This window comes from Perognathus longimembris, chromosome 15 (genome assembly GCF_023159225.1).
Source record: "Perognathus longimembris pacificus isolate PPM17 chromosome 15, ASM2315922v1, whole genome shotgun sequence".
Taxonomy (NCBI): Eukaryota; Metazoa; Chordata; class Mammalia; order Rodentia; family Heteromyidae; genus Perognathus; species Perognathus longimembris.
Genome location: NC_063175.1, coordinates 1,148,816 through 1,176,256, shown reverse-complemented (window position 1 = coordinate 1,176,256; position 27,441 = coordinate 1,148,816). Strand labels below are relative to the sequence as shown.

At 44.6% G+C, this 27,441-nt stretch overlaps 1 protein-coding gene across 1 annotated transcript in view; it reads left to right on the top strand.

The window, feature by feature from the left end:
- Positions 1-1,743: 1,743 nt before the first annotated feature.
- The window catches only part of Colec12 (collectin subfamily member 12), a 191,242-nt gene continuing 165,544 nt past the window's right edge, over positions 1,744-27,441 (top strand). Inside the window, exons 1-2 of the mRNA XM_048363073.1 lie at positions 1,744-1,906; positions 17,264-17,314. Coding sequence (XP_048219030.1) covers positions 1,900-1,906; positions 17,264-17,314 — 58 coding nt within the window. The 5' untranslated portion in view covers positions 1,744-1,899. The remainder of the gene's footprint in view (positions 1,907-17,263; positions 17,315-27,441) is intronic.

Sequence of the window (27,441 nt, the reverse complement as noted above, 5' to 3'; positions counted from 1 at the left end):
TCTGATGGTGTCCTTTGCAGCCATTGCACATTTTGCATAACGGAAGGTGAAGCCTGGATTCTCCCTACCCTCCCCCGCCCCCTCCCCCCATTGCATTAGGGGAGCTGGGCGCGTAGAAGAGGCCGGGCTAGGAAGCGGCGGAAGTTAAGCGGCACCGAAGTTAATTTTGAAGTACAATTTATCTACTTTTCTCTTGTGTTGCCCGTCATCATTTAAAAATGATGATTTCAGTTCAAATGTTGAGACTGGGTTCAAGATTCTCTCCCTTTTGCATCTGGAGAAAGTACATCCAGCGAAGAAATGGAAGGGCTTAGTCCATCCCAACATGGACCAGTAATCTCAGTGCTGACAATCCTTATTCTAGGCTCCTCAGGGACCCACACGTATATGGAAAGGGGAGAGAGGTACCTTGGTGAGATTGGAGGCACACCTCCACAGTACCTTGAATTTCCACCAGCATACAAAGTGGGGAGACATGCCAGTCTTTTTCTCTTTGCTAGAAATGCCCATGTTTCTCCTTGATGTTCAAAAGCAAAAGGTTCTAGAGTGGCAAGCCTATGAAATCCTTTAGAATATATTCTTGGCACCACTTTTTACAGGGCAAAGAAGCCCGTTTACATGTTTGAATTGGCTTATAACAGTTATGGGGGGGTGTTCATTGTTACTTCCCCACACGTTAACTCCATATTCCAATCAATTTCATCCCCCTTCATCGCACTCCCCACACCCTACCCTATAAGAACGAGCGTCCCCATCAGGTTTCCTTGTTCCATTTTCATGGTTGCAAATAGACCACACTAGCGCGGGGTGGGGGGATTGGTTGCACCTAGTTACCCAGTCCTCAGGAAAGCAAACTGAAGAGCTGCAATATTTCCCAACCAGGATTCTGTCATGCATTACCATAGCGTAGTTTTGTGTTATTTTAACGAGTTGCAGAAAGTTCCACTGCCTCCCGCTCCTCACAGCTCCCCTCCTCAGCCAGCTCATGCTTTAAAGCAATTAAGCAAGGAATCTGTTAAAGGGGCTTTCGAAAGGAAAGGAAAGATAAGCCCGGGCTTCTCACTGAGACAGCAGGGCAGCCGGACGCACAAGGAAAGGCACTTCGGAAGCCTCGGGACTGCCAAGCCTACTGCCTGATCAAACATATTCAACCCGATCGTTTCTGGGGCCGGGGCACAGAGGCTCACTTTTCTAGCCAAGGGGCTGTATGATGTTTTTTGCAAAGTTCCAAAGTGTGAAGAGTTCTGTAGGGTGAGTATCTAGTGGTGATTCGGGGTCTTAGCGAGTCGGACAGTCCTTGGGTGGACAGGGCGCTCCCTGGTTGTCCGGTTTGTTTCTGAGCGCCAACCAGCGCTCGCCCTTGGAAACTTGGAACCCTGGAACTTTGCAAGCTCCGGAGCCTTTGGAGAAGGGACAAGGTTCCGCGGCTCCCCAACTTTCTCGCCCTGCACTAGTAGCCTAGGGAGTCTGGGTTGCAGCCATTGCACATTTTGCATAACGGAAGGTGAAGCCTGGATTCTCCCTACCCTCCCCCGCCCCCTCCCCCCATTGCATTAGGGGAGCTGGGCGCGTAGAAGAGGCCGGGCTAGGAAGCGGCGGGCAGGGGCGAGCGCGGGCGGGGCGAGGCGAGGCGGGGCGAGGCGGAGCGGGGAGGGCGCGAGGGGCGTGAGCCGCGCGCCCCGGCGGGCCAGGGGGAGGGACTCTGGCGGGATCGCAGCCTCCGTCCAAGGTTGAGCAGCAGCGCGCGCGGCGGCCCCGGGTAGCGCGGAGCCAGCGAGCGGGGAGAGCGGACAGCCGGCGCGGGGCGCGGCTGCCATGGGCGTGCAGTGAACGGCGACTCAGGGCGGCTTCCTTGGCGGCGCGGACCTCCCTAGCTGGCGGTGCGTCTCCTCGATCACCATGAAAGGTAGGGAGGGCGGCGGCAGATTTCGGGGGGGCGCGCGAGAGGCTGGCGAGATGCACCCCGCGCGAACTTTCCTTTGGGCTGCAGTCCCAGGGGAGCCCGGTGGGTGCGCGGTTCCTGGGGACGGGTGCGCTCCCCGAAGGCGGGACGGGGAACCTCAGGCGACCCGGAGAAGAGTTCAGGGAGTAGAAGCGCCCGGTGGCTCTTCTCCCTGTCGCGTCTTTTGCCAAAGTAGTTTGAAGCCTTAAGTCGTTGTTTACGAATTCCAGTTCCCAACTTTTTAATTGAAAAAACCTGCGGAGAGGGAGGCATCCTTATCACCCCCACCATCATCGCGGTCACCATTCCTCCTGGGCTACTCTCCGCGCTCCCCACTCTCCCCACTGTCCTCCTTCATCTCCACCCGAGCCGTCGCCCGCCGGCCGGGACTCGGGATGATCCCCGTGCGCGCTCCCCACATCTGGCAGTGATTAGATGCCCGCGGAGTTCAGCTGGCTCGGAAAGTGCATTTGGCATCTTGCTCCATCACATCCACTCACTGGAAAATAACTGCTCTCCGTTCCGCGTCCTTTGCCGGTGCCAGCCTGCGGGCGGGCTGCGCCCACGTGCGCTCTGGGAGACACACGCCAACCCGGGGATCGCCCCCCTCCCCTGGGCGGTGTCCCGGGCCAGGCGGGGTTCTGGAAGTGTCAGATGTTATGGTGCCGGGGATAGACTTTCCTGGGCAGCCTTCTGTTTAGCGGAAACACAGAGATTTGTCTTGATTTATATGGGAGATAAATAATCAGAGGGAGACGTTGAGGACTGGGCGGGCGCGGCGTTTACACAAGAACCCGACTTCTAGATGTGGGGGCTAGGGGAACACATCTGGGACCCCTCCTGATCTGGGGCTGGGTGCGAAATGCCATCGGATCTCAGTGACGGAGTTTCCAGCTGCTCCAGGCTGCGCGATGCCCGCGCACTGGCCGGCTGAGGGTTGCCCCGAGAGTCCCACGCGCCTGGAAAAAAAACTTTTGGCTCCGGACGGTTTCGGGGAAAGGCACTTCTCACGGAACTATGCAGAGATAAGGTCCTAGCAATTTGCTTTTCTAAGGTATCTCCACCCGAGACTCGAGAAGGGGGGCGGAGGGCGGCAGGACTGAGTGCCAGTTGAGGGAAATAAAAGATGAGGAGCGACTTAACTACTTTAAGAGAATTTAAAAAAAAAAACAAAACACACCAAAACTCTGAGGCGTACAAGGCCACAAGTCATTTTAGAACTCAGCTCCCATCATTTTAGCCAGGAGCAAGTCTTCTTGCCAGTCATTAAGCCAAGAAGAGCTGGGCACGGGTGGCTCAAACCTGTAAACCTAGTTTTAGCTACTCAGGAGGCTGAGATCTCAGGATCCTGGTCTGAAGCCAGTCCAAGCAGGTAAGTCCTTGAAGCTCCTATTTCCATCCACCAAAAGGCTGGGAGTGGAGCTGTGGCTTAAGTGGTAGAGCTCTAGCCTTAAGTTAAAAAAAAGAAGAAAAAAAGCTCAACCGTGCTCAGGTGCTAACTTCAAGCCAGAAGAAGTCATTAAGGCAAGTCATTTTTCAACTCTAGTGTGTGCACTATGTGCCAGCACTTGGACTTGAACTTAGAGCCTTGAGGCACTCTCCCTTAGCTTTTCTGTTCAAGACTGTCATTCTACCACTTAAGCCACACCTCAACATCTGGCTTTTTGGTGGTTAATTGGAGATTAGAGTTTCACAGACTTTTCTGCCAGAGCTGGCTTTGAACCACAACCCTCAGATCTCAGCTCCCTGAGTAGCTAGGGTTACAGGCATGGGCCACTACTGCTGGACTCAGGGTTTTCAACTCTTGTGATGATGAGTCAGTCACATATCAGCTCTCAGGAGTTCTAAGCCCCAAAATTTATTAAACTTAAAAAAAAAACCTGAATAAATGACCATGACTGCACTGTATTTCCCAGCAGCAATTGGCATGTGCAATGAAAAGCACTTTGGGGTAAGACTAATTAATGCTGTGCTGTGCTGTGCTGTGCTGTGTCCATGTTGAGAACCTGGAAAAGGTTCATGCCTTTACCCCTTGTGGTCCTAACCTTGCCTCCAATCCCCACCAACATCTGCCTCAACCAGAAGGCTGGTTTAGGGACCGGTGAATCCATATGTAGCTAGTCATGTTGAAGGCATGTTTTATTCATTTTTGCCTCAATGTTTCTCTATGTAGCAGAGGCTGGGCTTGAATTTGGTGATCCTCCTGCCTCTACCTCCTGAGTGCTGGGATTATAGGCATGTAATACTGCACTAGCATGCATGTATGCACGCAGGCACATATGCACCAGTCCTGGGACTTGAACTCAGGACCTAAATGCTCTCCTGAGCTTTCATGTTCAAGGCTAGTGCTCTTTCTACCACTTGAGCCACACAGCTCCACTTCTGATTTTTTGGCAGTTAATTAATAAGACTCTCATGGACATTCCTGCCTGGGATGGCATTGAGACTCTTAGACCTCAGCCTTTAGAGTACTTAGGATTTGTATGCATGAGCCACTTGTGCCTGGCTTGAAGACCTCTTTTAAAACGGAAATAATCTAGGAGATTTGGTTACCATCAGCACATAATTTGCACTTGTGCCTTGTTACAGAGATAGGGAGAAAGGAGATAATTGTTTAGTGCCTACTAAGTGCAGACATTGTGCTGTAACTTTTTTTTTTTGCCAGTCCTGGGGCTTGAACTCAGGGCTGAGCACTGTCCCTGGCTTCTTTTTGTTCAAGGCTAGCACTCTGCCACTTGAGCCACAGTGCCACTTCTGGCTTTTTCTATATATGTGGTGCTGAGGAATCGAACCCAGGGCTTCATGTATATGAGGCAAGCACTCTTGCCACTAGGGCATATTCCCAGCCCTGTGCTGTAACTTTTATAAGCACATTGCAATTATATCAATAGTCTTTTTTAGACTTTGATTCCAGGATTTCTTACTCATACTTATCTCCATCTCCAGTCCAAGAGCAGGTATTTAATTCTTGCATTATACATGAGGAAACTGATCTAGGAAAAACAGGACCTGTCAACTGGATGGATGGAACAGACACAGACAAGCTCTGTGGATTTGTATCCTTGTGATATTCACAAAGTTTTAGGATATTCAATACCAATAGCGTTTGGTACGGACTAGTAAATCCACAAATAGGGCAGAGCTCCGAAGAGGCAGAACCAGGCCATTGAACCTGGGGTTTCTGAAGCCGAGCCTGGGGCGCTGTTCTCCTAAACAAAAAAGGAAAGGTGCTTTTTACTCAGTGGGATATTCTGACCCTTTAGTCAAGAGTTCCCCTGGGCTCCTGATTATGCAGTATGCTTGTTAACTCACTAGACCTTCATTACAATTTGATTTTTCTTAACAACAGAAGGCAAAGACAAGCTTGGCAAGTGCTAAGAAACAAACTATATGCAGTTTCTATATTCACGGGGCCCATACCTGAAGATTCAGCTGAGGATTGGAAAGAAATGAAAGAAGTTGTAGGTATACTGAACTTGTTTGTCACTACTCCCCAAATGTCACAGTATAGCAACCATGCACAGAACATTTATCTTGTATTCAAGCCCTTTTCACTGATTTCTAGTATACTGTGATTACATAGGTTATGTGCAAATATGATGCATTTTGCTTTATTTATTGTGATGCCTGCTAACTATGTGCTCTACCACTGAGCAACTTCTGGCCCTCATCATTTTATTTAAGGTACTTGAGTTTTGGAATTTAGGTACTTGGGTTTTGGAATTGTTAGGCAATTCTGTGGATACTGAGAACTCTGTAGTACCTTAAAACATTGTTTAGCCAAATAGAAAATCAGTAGACACTGTGGGAAAATTATATAGCTTAACTTGCTAAAGCAGTTGCTCCCTATGCAAGTCAGATGCTTTTTTTTTTTTTTTAAGGGTACCTATTCTGCTAAATGGTAGGCCTAGCCTTCACAAGTGTAATCCCAATCTGCTGTGTGACACAGCGCCACCTATCAGCCGCATTTAGCAAACATCTCTCTTCTATTTCCTCCATCCTTGGCATACCCAAGTACCAAAATAATGACATCATTATGTTATTTCCAGAAGAAAACTTCTTGTTCTATTGCTGCAACATGTGAAGCCTTCCAAGCTGAATTGAAAAGGAAGACAGCTTGTTTGTGAATGGAAAAAAAAGAATGCTTGTTTGATTTCCAATTTCAGTTTTCAGTTAGCTCCTAACACCCATCATCAATTTAGTGGTTTGTGGCAAATGGTCACATTGAGTTGTATTATTACTAAATCCCATTCCTGATTCTGATATATGTGGATATTGGTGACACCCAGTGCAGCCATACTTGTTGCCTGAGAAAAGACAGAAAACAGCCAGCAGTACATTCTCTGTGTTTTGGGGATAGTCTTCTTTCTTACTGTATTCCTGGGGTTTCTTGTGTTCTGTTAGGCTAAGCAAATACCACTGAAAGTGTCATGTTTTCTAAAGCAAGATGGAAACAAAATAAGACCTTCTTCCCTTCACTGATTGGGCATCAGGGTCCCCCTACTTGGGGAGGACAAATATACAATCTAATTATAACTTTTGACTTATCATTAGTTTGAAGATGCTTGACATTCTTAATCTGAGGCTGGATTACTGTTAAGTATAGATCATCGTGTCTGTGGTCTCCCATGTAATTTCTCCTGATTGTTCCCATGCCTCCCTCCTCATCCCCAGCCCTTGGCTATGTGGCTTATCCATGACAGCATGACAGGAAAAGCTAGTAGATGAGAGCTTTCAAGCAGTGTCACAACTGGAGATCTAATTTTCCTAATATATACTGTTTTCATTAAAAGATTCTTTCCAAACAGCTGATACAACTGCCGCCATAGTAAATTGCATGCCCCCTGAAGGGCTGACTTGTTTGTTTGCCATTTTTCTTTATTCATTATTTGCCTTTGTATTGGAGCTTGAGCAGAGGGCCCTGGGGCCCTCAGTTAGCTTTCCTACTCCAGGCTGATACTCTGCCACTTGAGAAACACATCTACTCCCAGCTTTTCACTAGCTGATTGGAGATCAGAGTCTCAGGGACTTTTTCTCCCCCATTTAGCTTTGAACCATGATTCTCAGTTCTCAGCCTTCTGAGCAGGTAGGATTATAGGCATGAACCACTGGTCCTCAGCTAGCTTGCTTGCTTTCTGGAAGAGTTAGCTTTCCAGATGGGGAAAACACATTTTGCCCTGGGTAAAGACTGCCTGGGAAGGAAGCTCTCTGGTGGCTAGAAGTCATGGATCCCTGGAGATCCTGTGGGTTCTGTAACCAAAATGGTCAGAGAATCCCCCTTCTGGCCAGTCAATGCAAGTCTTCATAAGATACCAGAGAGCTGTGTGTGACTAGGAGATGGGCAGCAGGGTCCTGGGCTGGAATATAAGAGCGAGGGATGGTGCGGGGTGGGGTGGGGTTGGGGGGCTCTGTACTGTGTGGCTGTGTTCATAACAATGTATTTCTGATGGCTACTTAACAGTCCCCATTTATTATTTTCTATTTAATATCTAACACTTACTGAGCACCCACCATGCTAGTCATTACTGCTTTCCCCACTTTGAAGATGGAAAACCTGAGGCTCACTGAGATCACTGTACTTGTCTAAAGGCTTCCAGTTCACCAGTGTGAATCAGTATTCAAACTCAGATGGATTCCAGAATCTTCTTGTTAAAATCTGTAGCCTACAAAACACCATCAGAAGTACCATTTCCAAGGACAGATTGTAAGCTAGGGACAAGGGATTTATAGAGATTCCTCACAGAAATGGTTTCATTCTTAACTGCTGACAGCACAGTTTCTATCCCACCAACATGCCCTCTACCGAAGCTTGAGGGAGGTTACTTTTCAATCAAGCTGGGATTTGATTTCTAAGTTAGCATCACTCGAGGAGCCAAAACCAATATAATACCTTGAGGAAAAAAAAGAATGTCCTGCTGATTGCTTAAGGGACTTTGGTAATTACATAGCAGTGAAAGCCAAGGCAAGCAGAAATTAGTAACCCCCAACAAAGATGACACTCTCTTAACCTCTGGAGTTTTACCATCATTATTTAATCAGTACTCCTAAGTATAAAAAAATGTGTTTTTCAACATGAGAGGAGATTTAAAATAAAATACATTCATTAGAGTTGGAAGTATTAAACAGGACTTCTTCCTATTTCCTAAACAGCTCAATATTATAAAAATAACACATATAGTATATAGTTTTTTTTGAGCCTCATGTTCTCTGGACATAGAAATAACTACAAAACTAGCTGAAACTTAAGAAACTACGTATTAGTCGAAGTTTGAACAGTCCCATTTTAAAGTAATCTATTTTGAACAGTCCCATTTTAAAGTAATCTATGTTTCAAAATATAACCATCTCGTGAAGTATAATTGTGCTTTGTGAACCTGATCAATGTTGTCTGTCAGTACCAGAGTTTGACCTCAGGGCCTTATGATTTGCTTGAATTTTTCTGGTTGGTGCTCTACCTCTTGAGCCATGCCTCCAGACAAGCTTTTTGCTGTTTATGTTGCAAATGGGAGTTCATAGACTTTTCTTCCTGGGCTGGCCTCCAAGTGGGATCCTCTGAATCTCAACCTCCTGAGGAGCTAAGATTACAGGTGTGAGCCACCGGTACCCAGATGAGCCTGATACATTTTGTTTGGCTGGAGGAATAAGCTGTGAAACTAAAGAGTCTGGTAAGCACAGGAAAACAGTTTAACCTTCCAGGGTCCCTGTTCCTTTGTGAAAACCGAGAACAATGGTATCTACCCAGTAGAACTATTTTAAGGATTAAATAGCTTGATATAAGTCCATTCTTTAGAATGATGTCTAGCATATAAGAACTTAAGATGTTTTAGTTATTGTAATATAATATTGGGTGATTAGAATCCATCTTTACCTCCAGGCAGTAATTTGTCAGTAAAAAAAAGCAAAACACTTATGTTAATTTGATCATATGTATAGTTTAGGCTGGGGAGAGGGGGCAAGTGTTCAAGTCTTGATAGGAAAGTCATTTTAAAGCTACAGATGCGCAGAAACAGACCTAGGGATAGAAGTGATCAGTGTGCTTTCTGCAGGGAGCAGGGTCAGTGTTCCCAATGCTGTCATTTCTGGCACTGTTATAAAACGTCAGCCCTGCTGAGTGCTGGTAGCTCACCCCTTGAAACTACTGAAGGACAAAGTAGGAAAGACTCTGGAACTTATAGACACAGGAAGGAACTTCCTGAATAGAGTCCCAGGGGCAAACAAATAGGGAAAGACTCGACAAATGGGACTACTACAAATTAAAAAGTTTCTGCACAGCTAAGGACATATCCACCAAAATAGAAAGACAGCCAGCGATATGGGAAAGGATATTTACCAGCACAGCAACAGACAAAGGCCTAATATCTGTCATCTACAGAGAACTCAAAAAACCAAGCCCCTCCAAGCCCAATAAACCAATTAGGAAATGGGCAAAGGAGCTAAAGAGAGACTTCACAAGAGAAGAAATAAAAATGGCAAAGAAACACATGAGGAAATGTTCAACATCCCTGGTAGTAAAAGAAATGCAAATAAAAACAACCCTGAGATACCACCTCACTCCAGTTAGAATGGCCTATACTCTGAACTCAGGCAACAACAAATGCTGGAGGGGGTGCGGGGAAAGAGGAACCCTTCTCCATTGTTGGTGGGAGTGCAAATTAGTACAACCACTTTGGAGAACAGTATGGAGGTTTTTCAAAAAGCTCAATATAGACTTACCCTATGACCCAGCCATACCACTCCTAGGCATCTATCCTAAACCGCAAAACCCAAGATATCAAAAAGACATTTGTACTTCCATGTTTATGGCGGCACAATTCACAATAGCCAAAATATGGAAACAACCCAGATGCCCCTCCACAGACGAATGGATCCAAAAAATATGGTACCTATACACAATGGAATACTACATAGCGATTAGGAATGGTGAAATATTGTTATTCGCAGGGAAATGGTCAGAACTTGAACAAATAATGTTGAGCGAGACAAGCCTAGAACACAGAAAACAAAGGGGCATGATATATGACTGTTAAGAAAGGGAGACGGAGAGACAGTAGAGACCAAGTCTGTGAAACCAAAAACTGCTTGTCAAATAGTATTCCCCACAGGATTGGGGCAGCGACCCAACAGTATGTAACTAAAACCAAACAATTACTCAACATATAAAGGTCAAAAATTGACCTCTCAGGGGAATACAATAGCTCAAAAGCTATGTATGTACGTTCATGTAAGACTACTGTCGACATATTGTCTAATATCGACATTACATTTAAAGCCCTAGGCCAATTTTCTTGGGCTTGGCCACGTGGCTACTGTATATCTTCTTGATACATTGTATATTGTATATATGTCTACCTGACCTAGAGAAGGGATAGAAAAACAGGGCGTAAGATATCACAAGAAATGTACACACTGCCCTACTCTGTAACTGTACCCTTTTTGCACAACACCTTGTCAAAAAATTTGTGTTCAATTAATAAATAAATTAAATTTAAAAAAAAAGTTCAGGAGATTCTTCAATTAACCACCAGAAAATGAGAATTGGAGTTGTGGCTCAGAGTGCTAGAGTACTAGCCTTAACTAAAAAAACCAACTCAGCAACCAGGCCCTGAGTTCAAGTCCCAAGACCAATTGCCCGCCCCCCCCCCCGCCCCGCACCAAGGCCAGCACTTTGCAAAATGCAGGCTCATAATTACAGTGAAGCTTGTCAACTGTATCACTTCTTATGATAATAATGGTAGAAAATAGTATGTAAATATGCTTAATTTGATAGGAGCATTGATTTTCCATAGGCACAATTGATTGTTCAGGTCCTACTGATGATGACAATATTTTTAAAGATCTGTGTCTCAAGTCCAGTGTCCACTTTTATTTGGTAAGGATATGACACCAAGAAATCACAACATTGAGCTAATTTGTCTGTGAGCTTTAGGACAGACATGTACGTATGTAAGTTTTTAACCATATGACATCATGTCTTCTTCGTTAGTGGTATTAGTGTTCCTTTAAACTGTCTTACTTCTATTTATAGTTGGGCCACCAAATTCGAACTCATTTTTAATTTAATCTTCTTTCCTTCTTTGCCTATACTTTGTCATCTCCTCCTCCTCTTCCTCCTTTTACTTTTCCTCCTCTTCTGCCACCTTCAACTCTACCTCCACCTTCTTTTATGGTGCTTAGGATCAAACCTTGCGAGCACTGGGCAAATTCTGTCAGTGAGCTATACTCCCTCCTTCCCTTCTTCTATTCCTCCTATTTATTTTACTCAAGGTTTCAGAGTCCATTATAACATAGGAGGGCATGGCATAGAGCAATTCACATCGTGGTACCCAGGGCAAAGGAAACCAAGAGACTGGGCACTTTGTATAACCTTCAAAGAAATACCCCCGGTGAGCCACTTCCTCCAGCGAGGCTCCACCTGTGAACAAGCAAGCTGAGCAAGAGCTGGAGACCCTGAGTTCAAGCCCCAGTACCGGCACAACCCCAATCCCAGCATACACCTCCGTGTGTACATGTAGACACACATACACAAAATCCACCAGTTACATATTTCCTGGATACAATGGACCCAGGCTGGCTCCAGACTCACAATCTTCCTACCATAGATTCTCTAGTTGTTGGGATTTGAGGCAGGAGCCATCATGCCCAGTACATGATAATCTCAATGAGGTTAACATGATTGAAGAGCTCCTTCACAGGAGAAGTGCATCACCTTCCCTGTAGTTTTCTGAAAAGGATGAATAAAGATGTAGGGTTTTGTTGTGTTGTTTTGCTAGTACTGAGGTTTGAAATCAGAGCCTTGTGCTACTTGTTTGCTCATAGTTGGTACTCTATCATTTGAGCCATACCTCCAGCCTGGCCTTTTGCTGGTTAATTGGAGATGGGGTCTCTTAGACTTTTCTGTGTAGGCTGGCTTCAAATATCAGTCCTCTGATCAGCCTTTTGAGTAGCTAAGATTATGGACATGACCTCCTGGCATCCAACTAGCTGTCAGGATTTTAGAGGTCATTATTTGCTGCTTGCTCTAAGATACTGAAGCTGTTGGCTACTAGGGAAAAACTGGTTGAGCACCCACTGTTAATTTAGGGTAAAAGTAATGAAAATGCCCTGCAGTTTTGTGAACTACTAGAGGAGTCACAAGGCATATTATCTTTCTTTATTCCCAAAGAAAGAATTAGTAAATTCTTATTACTAATTCTAAATTAGGAAGCATTTTAAAATGAGCATCTTAGTTAAAAGTTGTGTCAAAAATTGGCGCCAACCTGGGCATGGTGGCTTATGCATCTTGTACTCCCAGCTACTCAGGAGGCAGAGGTTAGGAAGATCATGGTTTGAAGAAGCCTAGAAAAAAAAAATTAACCAGACAGACGCCATCTCATCTAATAAGCCAGGCATGATAGTATATACCTATGGTCCCAGAGACACAGGAGGCATAGAGAGGATGATTCTGGTGTGAGACTTTCCCAGGAAAAAGTGTGATCTTTTCCAAAACAGCAACAAGCAAACAAAGGACAGGACTCAAGTGGTAAGGTGCCTGACTAGCAACCATGAGGTCTTGAGTTCAAACCCAGTGCCACCAAAGAGAATTTTTTTTCTTGTAGTAATTTTAATAACCTAAGGTATTTACATCTCTGTATACTCTTTCACCCATCTGGGTGGGAGCAGGACTTGGAGCAGTTGAATGGAAGACAGATCTGATTTTTCTCTGAAAACATCTGGAACCTCAGGCACTTCATTACATTAACAGATGGGTACTGGTGGCTCACTTTTGTAATCCTAGCTACATGCAAGGTGGAGATCAAGAGAAGCATAGTTCAAGGTTAGCATGGATCAATCATCATTTTAATAGCTGTGTCTGGTGGCTCACACCTACTGTCTCAGCTACAGGACCGAGGGTGGGGAACATAAAGCAGGAGGAGGGCTGTCTAGGCTGGTCTGAGCATGGCTGAAGCGTTAGAGAGCAGTCACTTGACAAGCACAGAGGTCAAATCCTGCTACTGCAAAACAACAATGGAAACCAATGCAAAATGAAACCCGCCAAAACAAAAACAAGCAATAACAACAAAACCCCAAAGGGTTGAAGACCTGGGCTCAGTGCTCAGGGTTCAATCCCACCAGTGGGCGAGGGAGGAGAAGCCATAAATGGGTGAGCTGGGATAAATTCCCTGGGTGCAAGACGTTTCCACGTGGGGGAGATAGCTGCACCTCTGCGGCTGGAAGCAGGTGGAGGGAAGAGGAAGTATCCTCACTCCAGGCCTCCCCACTACAGTGCCCGCCAGGCACCCTCCCCAGGTTTGCTCTACAGATCCACTGCAGTGCGGAAGTTATTGTGACTCTCAGCTCTCTAATGAAGCCAGCTAAACTCCACTTGAACTCATGGTCCTCTGAAATAGCAGCGCTCAGAGAATAAATCAACAGCAGCAGAATCCTATTCTGTGTTCTTTACAAAAATCCCTGGCCAGCGTGGCTCTGTGCCAGTTGCTGAGGAAAGTAAAAATAAATGAAGAAGTAATGCTCTTCCTAGCAGGCAAACAGAGTACAGTATAGCCCACAGGTATTGAAGTGAGTGCCAAGGTACAGCCAAGGAAGCCAAGAAGCTATGCACTTGGAGGTTTAAATCTTCAGCATGTTTGGTTATTTAATATGTTAAAGCTTTAGCCTTTCCTGCAGACAGACTGCTATCAGAAGCAGGATCAGGTTCTGGCCACTGCAAAACATAGAGGTCTTAAATCTCGTGTAACACTTATACCAGGGTATTTGCCTTTTTTAAAAAAATTAAGATTTTTAATTAATTTTTGGTGTGTGCCAGTACTGAGGCTTGAACTCAGGGCATAGGCACTATCCCCCTAGAACTAGTGCTCTACTACTTGAGCCACAGCTTCACTTCTGACTTTTTGTTGGTGAGTTGGAGATGAGAGTCTGCCTAGCTTGGCTTCAAACTTTGATCCTCAGTTCTCAGCCTCCTGAGTAGCTAGTGTAAGCCATGGGTTTATTTTTTGTTTTGTTTTTGAAGTAGGGTCTAGCTAACTTTGCTCAGACTGAACAACTAATTTACAGTGTGACAAAATGAATGCCAGGTAGTTGGAACCTATGTTGGGGTCAGGTGTGGGAAATTCAAGGAGAAGGAAGGCAGATGAACAGAGAGGGGAATGGTGGATGAAAACAGTCACAGTGTTCAATGTACATATGTGAAAATGGAACTATCTAACTTGAGGGGATAGGAGGGATGGTGGGAGAAATAGGGGAGAACAATAGAAGAGGTGACATTGATCAAAATGCATTATATTCATAAACTGACATATTGAATTGAAACCCCTTTATCCCACTAAAAATAATTTTTTTTAAAAATTGAGTAAAACAAAGTTAAACAAGCTTTGCCTTTTTTCTTTCAATACTTCTCAGAGTCTCAGTGCAAAACCACAATGAACTCCCAAGAAAGAGATCTAATATGTACCTCCACCCCATTTTCCAGTCTCTACCTCCACATACCAGGAAAACTCAGAGAAAGACTGATTTAAGATGCTTCTTTAGGAGACATTTCCTGATACTCCCAGTGAAAGTTATCTGCCATTCATGTCTCTTTCTATCTACTTTTAGAGTTGGGTAAGAGACATTTTTTTTTGTTGTTCTTTGAGTAGCTATTGCAAGAATGGCTTCCCTTTTGGGAATGAGGGTGAAGACAAGCCCACCGTCCTCACAGAGCCCCAAATATGGGTGAGTGGGTCTGTTAGGCTTTTGTTTCCTCGGAGCCCCTAGTGGCTTTGAATATGTAGATTTGGAAGGAGAAACAAGGGCCAAACTGAATGGTTTTAACAACAAAAATATGAGAGAGTTCCCAGGGAAACTGTAGGAAGAAGGGTGCAGTGGATCCAGCAAAAAAATGACAGAGAGGCAAGTCACCAAACAAACAAACAAATGGTAGCCTTCATTGAAAGTCCCTTGAAAGCAGAATTGTCTATTGGGAGTACAGCCTAACTCTGTTCTTATGGTTTCACTGTGAAATCTTCAGTGATGTCTCCCTGGTCTGCAGTGTCCTGCATCTGGCTATGAAGCTGATGGTGGGGGGGGGGGGGGTGGCTGGCAGGAAGAGCTGACCTCTCAAGGCCTCATCTTTGACTAGGCTGGAAGCACTGGCTTTCTCCTCCTTGGAAATGTCATCTGTAGATTCAACTGACTGTGGACTGAAATATTTGAAACCCAAAGTCTTATCTGTACCAAACGTATGTGGGCTTTTTCCCTTGTCCTTATTCCCTGAACAATACGGTACAACTATTTCTATAGCACTGGCCAAGTGTCAGGTACTATAAGCAATCTAGAGATAATTTAAACTATATGGAAAGGTGTGTGCAGGTTCCTCATGTAAGTATGGTTGCCATTATGTAGAAAGGATTTGAGCATCTTGGAGGATTTATTGAGTGAATGAATAAATGGATACATTTCCAAAGAGAAGAGTGTTTCTCTTTGTGACTGTGCCCCAGCCTAGTCCGATAGATAAGGCTCACTATGAGAGATGAGAGATTATACATGACTCGTGAAAGCAGAAACAGAAAGGGCTTGATTGGGTGCTCTAATCTCTGACCTAAGAAACCTACTTTGATTATAAAAATATGAATGCTAGATTCACAGCAAAGATCTCCTACCTGTCCTTTGAATAAGGAAGCACTAGCAAAATGGTCTGCATTCTCTGCTACAAATAGTTGTTCCATGTTGTGAGATCATTCCCATGCACATTGGGTTCTCCTTAATGGTGCAAGATTAGGATACAGCCAGGCCATGTCCCCTTTGGGGGTTAAAAAAGACTGTCATGAATGCTTGTTCTCTCCTTCATGACCTGTTTGGTTAGGGTCTTCTGGACAGACCTGGTTTTGACATCTCTTGTCCTCAAAACATATCACTTATGTTAGGAAGTTGTGTGTGCATGGTGCTTATCCCTTCCAGACCCACACCTGGTGAATTGTAAACAGGAAGCTCTCTATCCATGTGAGAAATTTTGTTATGGCTATTAGCATTTTCCCTGCCTTAGGTCCTCAGCTCCTCCCATTAGCCCCCAGATCCACCCATACCTGAACTCCCTGCCCTAGAACTATAATGGGCCACGCCCACTCACCATTAAGACCTAACTACTTCCCCTTTAGCCCCAGAGAAGCTACCACCTGGATAAGGTGCAGCTGCCATGTTGCTCCCTCTCCTGTGGGAGATATGGCCCCACTAATAAACCTCCTTATAAACCTTCTTCTCCTGTCTGTGACTATCTCCACATGGTCCCTGGGATGGCTGGGACATATCCTTTCAATGGCCCCATTAGGAGGGAGAGTTTGGGCCTTTGGGTAGCACAGTTGGTTCATTTAGCATCTCTCTTGTGTCCACAAGACAATGATTAGGTATGAATTCCCATAGCAAGGCTGCCTGTTGAAATGCATTGACTGGAACCATCTTTCAGGAAATGGTTTGGGTATTGTGGAAGGGATTACACTGGGCTCTGAGATGCTGCCCTAGTTGGTGGGAGCTATGACATGTGAAAGGGCCAGCTGGTTACTTACTTTGTGATTAATTCAACAACATTTATTCCTTCATTTGTTTGCTTGTTTCACATTTTTTAGACACAACAAAGCAAGATTGCCCTTATTCATGTATGGCAGGATTATTTCTATAGAAATTCCCAAGTAGATTAAAACAAAACAAAGAGACTTAAACTAACAGAACAAAAGCAAAATGAGATCAATACGTTCTCAAAATAAAGGCAAATATTCAAAAATTCAGTTCATTTCTATATTTGTGCAACAAGCCACTGAACATGCATGAGCCAGAACATTAAATATGCACATATCAAATTGAACAACACTTTCCAAGACTTTGGCAGAGAAAAAAACCCAGAGAAATTAAAGTAGACCTAAACAAACAGAGTCAAATGTAATTTTCATGGATTGGAAGACTTGATTTTGTGAAAATGTCAATTTCCCAGAGTCAGTTAGCACCAATTAGCTATACAGGAGGTTTCATTTTCAACATTTATTAAGCCTTTGCACCAGGCACCATCGTAGGCAGTGGAGGTTTATTTGTGGCTAGGAGAGGGTGCTATTGAGGTTGAGTCATGTGACGTGGAGTGGCAGGGTGGTCTGGAAAAGCATCTTGGAGTCACATGTTAGCGAAGATCAGAGTCAGAAGTTACATTAAGAACAGGGAGAATGATATTTTTGCTGCAGGACAGCTAGTGTGGAGACTGTGCATTCTTTCTCAGGAGGGGAAGGTGTTGGCTGGGATCCCCATTGCTTCTTGTACCAAACCTGTGCTGAACACCAACACCGTGTTGTGTTTTTCCTTCTACAGACGACTTTGCAGAGGAGGAGGAGGTGCAGTCCTTCGGTTACAAGAGGTTCGGTGAGTTCTAGCAAAGTTCTGTTCCTTCTCTTTTCTCGGTCTGGGATACAGTCACATCCCTCTGAGACAAGGAGAAGTAAGACTGCTGGCCAGTCATCGTCAACACACACACACACACACACACACACACACACACACACACACACACGAACATTTGTGGCCTTGAGATCCAGCGTTGGTTGGACGTTGAGCTTCCGTGTAACTGATGGATGATGGATCACAGCTCAGAGACAGTGGGATGTGTTAGGGAAGAGATGCAATGTTGACAGGTCTGCTGAAAACAGCTTGCGAACCAACATAGCAGAAAAAGGGAACTTGATGGTGAGACAGGAGGATTTCTCTTTTGGGTATTGAGAAACCATCTTTTTCTCTGTGGCTCAGGCCTATGTTTATAATTATACTAGTAGATGGATGGGACGAAACTTTTTTCCAGGGACCCAGCTTCACAAGTGCCTGCCTTGTGGTTGGCTGAGTGATGATCCCCAAAGAGACCCACATCCTGAATCCTGGGACCTGCATGCTACCTTAGGCAGTAGAAAGGAGTTTGGATTTAGTTTTAAAAATGTGATATATTCAATGTATTTTGCTGCCAGAACAATTTATCCACAAATACACAATACTCTTGGTTTTTATAATCCCATAGTGTGTAGGTCATAAATCCAGGCATAGCATCAATCCAGGCTAACATCTTTGATGACCAATAGTGAGGAGTTGCCAGAGTTGGGTTCTTCTGGAGGTGCTTGGGTGTCTATGGACTTGTATTTGCTTTCAGGCTCATTCAGATTGCTGGTTAGATTTAGATCCTTAAGTTGTAGGATGGAAAGATCTTGTTGCCTATACAGGACATTTTGCAGTTGAAGAGCTTAAGATGGAGGAATTATGACCCTGGGTTACTCAGGTGGCTCTATATGCCACTGCAAATGCTCTTTAAGAGGGAGACGTGGAAATAAAAAAAAATAGAACAGCAAAAAAATTTTTTTTTGGCCAGTCCTGGGCCTTGAACTCAGGGCCTGAGTACTGTCCCTGGCTTCCTTTTGCTCAAGGCTAGCACTCTGCCACTTGAGCCACAGCGCCACTTCTGGCCGTTTTCTGTATATGTGGTGCTGGGGAACTGAACCGAGGCAAGCTCTCTTGCCACTAGGCCATATCCCCAGCCTGGAACAGCAAAATTTAAAAAAAATGAAAAAATGATAAGAAAAGGGATAGGAGATTTGGTTGCAGAGAGAAGGTGACGAGATGGTGGAATGGGGCTCACAGGAACATGCTCTGCAGGAAGGCCCCTTCAGCCAGGAATGCTGACAGCTTCTAGAAGCTATAAGAGGCACTGGACACAGACAATTCGTTCAGAGCTTCCAGAAGGAGAACACACACACCACTTTTATTTCCACTAAGTGAAGCTAATTTCAGGCTTCTGCCTTCCAGGATTTCTATAAGAGCAAGTATCTTCTAAGTCACCCCATTTGTGGTGATTTGTTACAGCAGCCACCTGGCACTAATCCCTACTGCTTCACCTCCAGATTGGCTCCACACAGTGGGCTTCTCCACCTTGACTTGCTTTGCAGGCTCTTCAATTTAGCTTGAAAATGCTAGTAAATGCTGCAGTTTCAAAGAAAATTCGAGAGAACTGAGGTTTCTCTGACCAGCTTGGTGATAAATGGGGAAGGATGGAAGAAAAAAATGTGTGTGTGTGTGTGTGTCTGTATGAGAAAGAAATAGAAGGGGCAAGAATATGAATGAGAGTGAGTTTATTTTCTGTTGCTTTAAAAAAAAAAGTCTTGGCTGGACTTTGATTAAAGTTAACAACCCCCAGCTGCTCTGGCTCCCTTGTTATTTTAGTATTTTTCCTTCTGGAAACACACGTCTACATTTCTTTCTGGGAAAAGAAATGGGGCTTTAACATGGGAATGCGGTGGCACCAGGCCCACAGCTTTTATTCATGCCCTTACAGAGCAGCCGGCCCAGTCCTTTCTCCCACTGCCCTCCATACTCTTGTTCTTGATATTATCAAGCATTTCTGGATTGGTACCCCCATACTGTTCTGATTGCCTGTGGAGGACTCCCTGTAGGGTAGCAGGAGTGTAGATGAAACCTAGAATTACAAAGAAAAACAAACCAGAGAGTATTGAAAGGCAGAAACTGTGAGGAAATTTGAAGCTTGTGAAATAAATGTTGAAAGGTCTCTCTCTCTCTCAATGTTGGAAATCAGTAGAAATACAGAGAACAAACAGGAAACATTTCTTTAAAAAGGATGACTTTGAGAATATTTTAACTATAGACCATCACACTAGCTATACAATTTGGTAACAAAAAAAACCCCTACTATATTACACAAGGGATATTCATTTGTGGGATGAAATTATATACAGGAATTGCCAACTAATGGCTCAGAGGGGACAGGACAATAGCTTACAAATATCAGGAGAGTATAAACAGGCATGAAGAGAGTGGTACCAAGCAGTACAAATACAGAGCTGGAGGCGTGGCTCAAGTGGCAGGGCACCAGCTGAGCAAGCAAGCTAAGTGAGTACAAGGCCCTGAGTTCCAACCTTACTATCAAAAAATAAGTTAAAATGAACAAATAAATAAACAAACACACCAATGAAAAAGAAACCAACCCAAGTATACGAATAAACAAGAGGGCTGGAATTCAAATGGGAAGCCTTGAAGAAGGCTGTGAAGATGTTGGGGAAATCTTGTGTTCCCCATAAAGTGGTGAATACCCAGCAGAGGGTTGTAGAATTTCTTGGAAGAAACTGACATGAGTTGAATTAGCTATTCTAGATACAGGAGTGAGGTCTAGATAGATTAAATTCTTGCTCAAGTGAGGTAGCTGAGCATGGGTTCAAAGATTCTGGGTCTTCTAACTCTCAGGTGTCATTTGGGGGAAAATAAAGTGAGCAGGGCACCTGATCTAGCCCCATTGGGCAGGTCTGGCCACTTCTTTATTGTATCTGGGCTAGGCTTCTTAGAAGAGAAATCGTTTTTCAGACCCTTAGAAGAGATTATATCTGCTCATCAAGTCCAGCAGAACTCAGAACCCATTCTCTCAGGTATGGCTGAACATCAGCCATTAAAGAAAGACTCAATCCCTTGCACACAGCAGGTCAGTAGAAGGTTTCTGCAGACAGAGTGGCCCCTTGGGCCCTGCCCTTAATTACTTTTGTGATTCAAGGCCAGTGACTTCATCTGCACCTCAGATGCAGTATTTGCCTTATGAGCAGAGTGATACCTGCCAAGATAGCTAAGTCTACCTCCCAGGGCTGTGCCCAGAAGATTCCAGGTGCACATGTGCTTTGAAGGTGCTGCATGTAAAAAGAGAAGGCTGAGCCGGGGCACCAGTGGCTCACGTCTGTAATCCTAGCTACTTAGGAAGCTGAGATCTGAGGAGTTCCTGCCAGCCTGGGCAGGAATATTCATGAGACTCTTGAAAGGAAAATTGTCCCAGAAGAACCACAGACCATAGACAAAGTCACGTAGAGCAAAAGAGTTTATTGCCAGCAGGACCGGCAAGGCCAAGTTCCCACAGAGGAGAGGAAAATGGCACCTGAACTCTCTTTTAGGGGGGTCTTTATACCCTCATGCAACTAAGGTGGGAGGTGCTCCGCCTGCCCCTCAGGTAACCAGGGGCGGAATCACATTGCCAAGGGCAAAGCTTATGATGGGCCGGAGGACATTCTATAAGCTTACAACTCTTATCTCCAATTAGCTACCAAAAGCCAGAAGTGGAACTGTGGCTCATGATAGAGCATGGGCATTGAGTAAGAAAGCTGAGGGAGAATGCCCAGTCCTAGAGTTCAAGCCTCAGCACCAGCATCAACCGATTAATTGGACAAAGCTGAATTGTCCTTCCCCTCCCCTGAGGTTTAGGGTGGTTAGCACTCTAGACATTTTGATGTACCCATAGAAGAATATCTAAGTATGAAAAAAAAAAAAAAGACTTGAAACTTCATTCCTAAAGACATAGGAAGGTGTGATTTGCCTCCGAACTTGGCCCAGAATAATGGCTTTTATTTTTGCAAAAGTAAACTGGATAATTTTAAGTATGTTTTGTTTATGTAAATATAATAAGCACAACTTGAATTTAGCTTACAGATGAGCCAGGGGTTAATTATTCTCAGAACAAAGGGGCATTGTTTTAGCAAATCATTACTGGGTGGGCTTGTTTCCAAAGTTATTCATATGTAGTTGTTCAGAGTGTTTTCTATATAAAGTCAAGATTGTTTACACCATACTACTGTGTTCAAATTCCATGTAGGGTTAGAATAAAGAGCCAACATTTAGCTCTTCTCCAATGATCAAGCCTGGTAGTACATTAATTTAGTATAATCACCCTTGTTTGTTCAGAGACTCATTGCTGCATTTTTACTCTCAACCAGCTTTTCTATTTTTCTTTTAGTTCTTCCATATGTCAGAGTTGCCAGCCCCATCCCTGAAGTTCGGGGCTCAGTTGTTTCTGTGATAAAAGCTCCCATGAAGAGGACCTTGAAGAGTTAATTAAGTGAGCATTTCTCAGCTTCAATCAGACTTTTTGGGTCAGCATTTCTTGGCCTCAGTCTGCTGAACTATTTGAGGTGTAACTATGGTTACAATTTGACAGGATTCCTTTACTGGGACACAAAGCATACAGTTTATTCTTTTGTTTTATTTTTTTATTGGCAAGGTCTCAGGTAGCCCAGGCTGAACTTGAACTCAAGATCCTCCTGAGACTGCCTGTAGAGTGTTGAACCTCAGAGGTGTGCACTGCCCTTTCTTCCTTCCTTCCTTCCCTCCCTCCCTCCCTCCCTCCCTCCCTCCCTCCCTCCCTCCATCCCTCCCTCCCTCCCTTCCTCCCTTCTTTCCTTCCTAGAATAATGATATATACTTCAATGATACCATTCTTTTTCCTTTTTCAGTGGTACTGGGGTTGAATTTGGGGCATTATGCTTGCTAGGCAAGTTCTCTACCACTTGAGACACATCCCACGCCTTTTTGCTTCAGTTATTTTTCAGATAGGATCTCATGTTGATAGCCAGGCAAGACTTGACTGACATCCGCCTATTTACACCTTACTCATAGCTTGGATGACAAGCATATACCATCAGGTGTGGGCGGGGGAAGGGGGGATGGGGGAGATAATCTTTGGTTCAAGGTTGACCTTGAATCATGATCTTTCCAGTCTCTACCTGGCAAAGTAGCTGGGATTACAGGCATGAACCACTAGAACCTGCCCTACAATTATGCCTTTTTACTTATTTCCAGCTTACGACTTTCAATAATAATAATAACAACAACAACAATAGGCTGGGCACTCGTGGCTCACAGCTGTAATTCCGGAAGCTGAGACCAGGGGGATGGAGATTTGAAGCCAGCTTGGGCAGGAAAGTCTTTGAGACTCTATGTCCAATTAACTAGTAAAAAAAGCTAAAGCTAAAGCTTGGCTAAAGTGATAGGGTGATAGCTGTGAAAGTAAGCCAAAGAAGAGTTGGAAGCCCTGAGTTCAAGCCCTGGAACTAGCCCACACCCCTCTCCCCGCCCCCTACCCCCGATCATCCAGGCTCTGGAAGCTGTCCATCATGCTGAGCACCCTGGATGTCCTAAGTGCACTCTGCAGCCCGCTGGCTTCTGTCTTGGGGGATGGGGGGGGGGTGGGCTCTCGATGAACTGCGCTCTGTGGATTGATTGGTTGCAGTGGGGTCTTCTGTGTTGTTTTTGGATTGTAACCTGCTATAATAATAGATATCCAAGTTGGAATGATGGAGGGACCTGAGAGATACAGTTTAGCTTGTACAAGATCTTGGGGGATTTAAACTTTCACAGTGAGCAAGTGTGGGCGTCTGGGAACATTTGTTATTTGAATTTGACAATCACAACTTGACAGACCTGCTTCCTTGGGGGTGGGGGAGAGGGATTATTAATGGCTGGGAGAAGAAGATATCAAACATTGCAAGCTGTGAAACAGTAAAAGGTAGAGTCTTCTATGGAGAAGAACTCAAGTGTTTAGTAAAAACTAAATGGAAAGTTGTAGAGGAGCTACTGAAAAGTTACCTATATAGTAATATGCTAGGGAGATATATTATATCCTGGGGGGAGATATATTATAACCCCAGGGGGAATATAATTGGATATATTTTCCTTTCTGGACAGTAAGTATGCTTTTTGAAGCATGTCCTTGAATAGTTTTGTTTACCCATAATTTTATGGGCCTTATAGCTGGAGCTTAAACAAACCTGGTTTTTTCAGTATTGGGTTTGAACTCTGGTCCTCAGGTTGCTAGGCAGGTGCTCATAACACTGAGTTATACCAAACCTGGCTTTTTGTTTTCCTTGAAAAAAATTTAGATTAGTAAAAGAACCAATATTTACATATTGCATCTCTGTGTAGATACACACATATGTATGTATATATGTGATATATAAAACGTGATATATGTGTATATATCACATGTGGGAGACATATGCATATATATAATATGTGCATGTGTATATTTGAGATCCTCTGCCTCAACCTCCCTTCATAGCTAGGAGTGCAGATCTGTGCCACCATATTCTGCTTAGCAAGAATATCTTGCTAATATAATACTATCATTAGGATAATATAGTATAATATATAATATAGTATACTACCGGGCTATTTTTTATACCTCTCCTTTGTGGAGATGCCAAGCCTTTTATCCCCTTATGTGTTCCCCTTTCGCTCTCACACATATCCTCTGGCCAGTAGGAAGTAATGTGAGAGCAAGGGCCATGGATAATCTCGGTCGAGTGTGGCTGCGAGAATGCCCTCCCCCCTCCCCATACTCGCCAAGGAGGCCGGGTACGCATGGACACCTTGGAGTCAGCTTCAGGAGCTTCCCAAAGTTTTATTCAGGGGAGGGGTTTATATAACAGTAATGACGAGGAAGGAAGAGGAGGGACTAACTGGGTATTAACGATTGGTTAATGAACTGTCCATCACAGTGATGTCACAGAACTTCCCGCAGAGGGGGAGATTACAGTCCCCCAAGGACCGGTCCTGGCTCAGGCCGGTGGCGCCATTAAGAGACGTGTGCTCGAAGATGAGAGGCGGGGCTGGTTTCAGACCCAGGGAGAAGGTGGGAGTGGCTAGCAGCCAACAGTCCCAGGTCTTAAAGGTATAGCCATCCCCTACAGTATACTATATAGTAATATATAATATAACACAATTATACTGGAGCTTCTAATTTAGTCTTACTCTTGGCTATGCAGGCACTCTGCTACTTGAGCCATGTCCCTAGCTCTTTTTGCTTTATTTTAAAAATAAAGTCATGTTTTTTGCCTGGCTAACCTGCCTCCTGTCTAGCTGGGTTGATAGACATGTGCCATCATGCCCAACTTGTTGATTAAGATGGGATCTTACCTACTTTTTGCCCAGGTTGATCTGGAAATATGATTCTCTTGATCTGTGCCTCCTGTATAGTTGAGATTATTGATGTGAGTCACTGTACTTAGCTACAAGAATATTTTGACAGTTTAACCCATACAGTACAGGGCATGTTGGCACAGCCTAAGAAATATGTACTGAAGAGAGCTCAGCTCTATACCCACACACCTTCACCTTACTCTTGACTGTCATTATCTCTGGCTTCCCAACCATCCTCCAGATATATTAACATATGAAGCTCAGTTAAACCATTGAGCTGGATGTTGCTAAGAAATTGAATGTCTGGAAACATAAAGCACTATTTAGGCTTCTGGAAAACTCATAGCACACATATACTTAGCCATAGAGCTAGAAAATAAGGGTCCATTCTGAGATACCCAGTGGGTTTCTACCTTAGTGCAGAAAGTTGTGTGTGCATACACTCATGAATGCATGCAAGTGTGTGCAGGTGTGTGGTGGGGTGCTGTCGACTGAACCCAGTCCCTTGGGACTGCTAAGCACTCTACCATCGAGCCTCACTAAGAGTCCCTCAAGAGGATGCGGAAGCAACCATCTTTGGGAAGCTGTTCCCAATGAACCCTTGAGGTCTCCCTGTCTGGCTGCCTGTCTCTCCTTTCCTGGGAATCTCCCCAAAGGCCTGACTTCCTCTTTGGACTTGGAGAACTGGCTGCTGAGAGGCCATCTGCCCAACCCCCCACTGGCCAGGGTGACTGCAGGCATCTCCCAGACTGACTGACACCAGCAGAGTGTAGCTGTGGTGAGGAGAATGCCAGGAATTTCCATCATTTCCTGTGGGGAGCAGCTAAATGGGCCCAGCGGGGGGGGGGGGGGGGCTGCCCTGTCAGCAGCACCTTTTGCAAACATCTCTAAGGGGAAAGGGGATGACAGGAGGCAGAGGACTGACCCTTCCAGATAAGTGGAAGGCCAGGGGGACACAGTTTGCCTGGGTGCCCTTTGAAGGGTCCCTTTGAAATGTTCAAAGCCATCTGCATCACTTACTGGGAGGGTTTTATTTATGGGCTTTTGCAACTCCTAATGGAGCTTGTATTTCTGATTTTAGAAGAATTTGGTGTCAGATGGCATGTGGAGACATCCACATGAGAGAGAGTCTTAGACTTGCCTTGAAGTGGATTTGCAGAATAGCTCATCTGGCTCTCCTTTACCCTCAGCTCTTGGGCAGGCAGATGGGAGACCTAAAGCCAGAGAAGGAGAGTTCACTGGGACTATCACTTTCTTTGAAAGAACCAGAGGAGATCTCCTAATTTTAATTTTCATCAGTGATACTCACTTGCTCATCAAGTGCACCCAGATTTCTTTTCTGATCAAATCCTCCTTGCCTAGTCTTGTTCTCACCACTGCATTTCCATGTTATTTTAATTTTGATTTTTTACTATTGTCTTAGATTTTTTTGTGCCAGTAGTGAGACTTGAATTCAGGGCCTCAAAATGCTATTGCTTGGGCATTTTTACTCATAGCTGGTGTTCTACCTCGAGCTATTCCTCCACTTCTGGATTTTTGTTGGTTAATTGGAGATAAGAGTCTTGGATTTTGGATTTGTCCTCATTCCCCCCCCTTCCCCCCCCACGCGCTTCAAACCTGGCTTCCAATCAAAATCATTAGACCTCAGCCTGCTGACTAGCTAGGGTTACAGGCATGAGCCATTCACTGGTGCCTAGCTCATGGCTAACATTGGAGTTAAACCTGATTTCCAAGGGCTGTGGGTGGAGCTTGGTGGTGAAGGGTGGACTTGGCATGAGTGAAGCCCCTGGGTTCAGCCACTAGTACCAAAAAACAATTCCAAACCCAAACTTGATTTCAGACCCTCAAGGATTTCAATCCACTTTCCTGTGGACCGAGAGGCAGGCGGAGGTGTCTCATCTCAGCACCTCAAGATCTTGAGGGGACACAAATGATCATCTGGGTGCAGAGTACATCAGCCAATAGTGTACACATGCTCTGGTATTTCATAACATGTGTAGTACCGAGCCTGGAATTTTCCACATCCCTCCCCCAATCCTTTCCTGGTTTTCATTCACTTTTGAATCCTGGTGAGAATGTGGGAGGGAATCATTTGTTTTCCAACAATTGGGTTGAAGCTGAATATGGTTTGTTTTTTATTTTTGGAAAATTTAAGGGCAAAAGATAAATAAATCCACTCAGCCGTTTTTTTTGTTTGTTTTTGTTTTTTTTTTCAGTGAAGACAGCATGAAGATATTAGGTGGTGTCCAATGTTTGCTCATTTGGGTAGGGTGGGAAAAGTCTTAGGCCTTTTGGTAGCAACTCCTAGCAACTTAAAACAGATGGGTTCTGAAACTTTTCCTGAAAAGATGTGAGTGGTTCACTGGGTTGCCCCCTGGGAAGAAAAGCTGCCCGAGGCTCATGGATTTTCCCCCTCAGTGAAGTTGTGAATTAGAGTCTTTCTGTCTCCTTTCCTCTGATGTCCGCCATGCTCCGACATAGTGCAGTGGGTGGCCAGGAAACCAGGCTTTTGTGCAGATGGTCCTACTTCACATGCTGGCTTTGTCCCTTACCAGAGAGTCATCCAGCCTCCCTCAGCTTTCCTTGGCTCATCTGTGAATAGAGAATGGCAGGAGTACCTTCTTGGCTGAGTGTGCCAAGGTACATAGTGGGTCTGACCGACTGATACTAAACCTTTGTTCTCAACCTTGGATCTCTCCTCTCCTTCCTAGTCAATCTCCAAACATCCTTTGTTTGGTAAAGCTCCTGCTGTGGGCTACTCCCTTCCCATC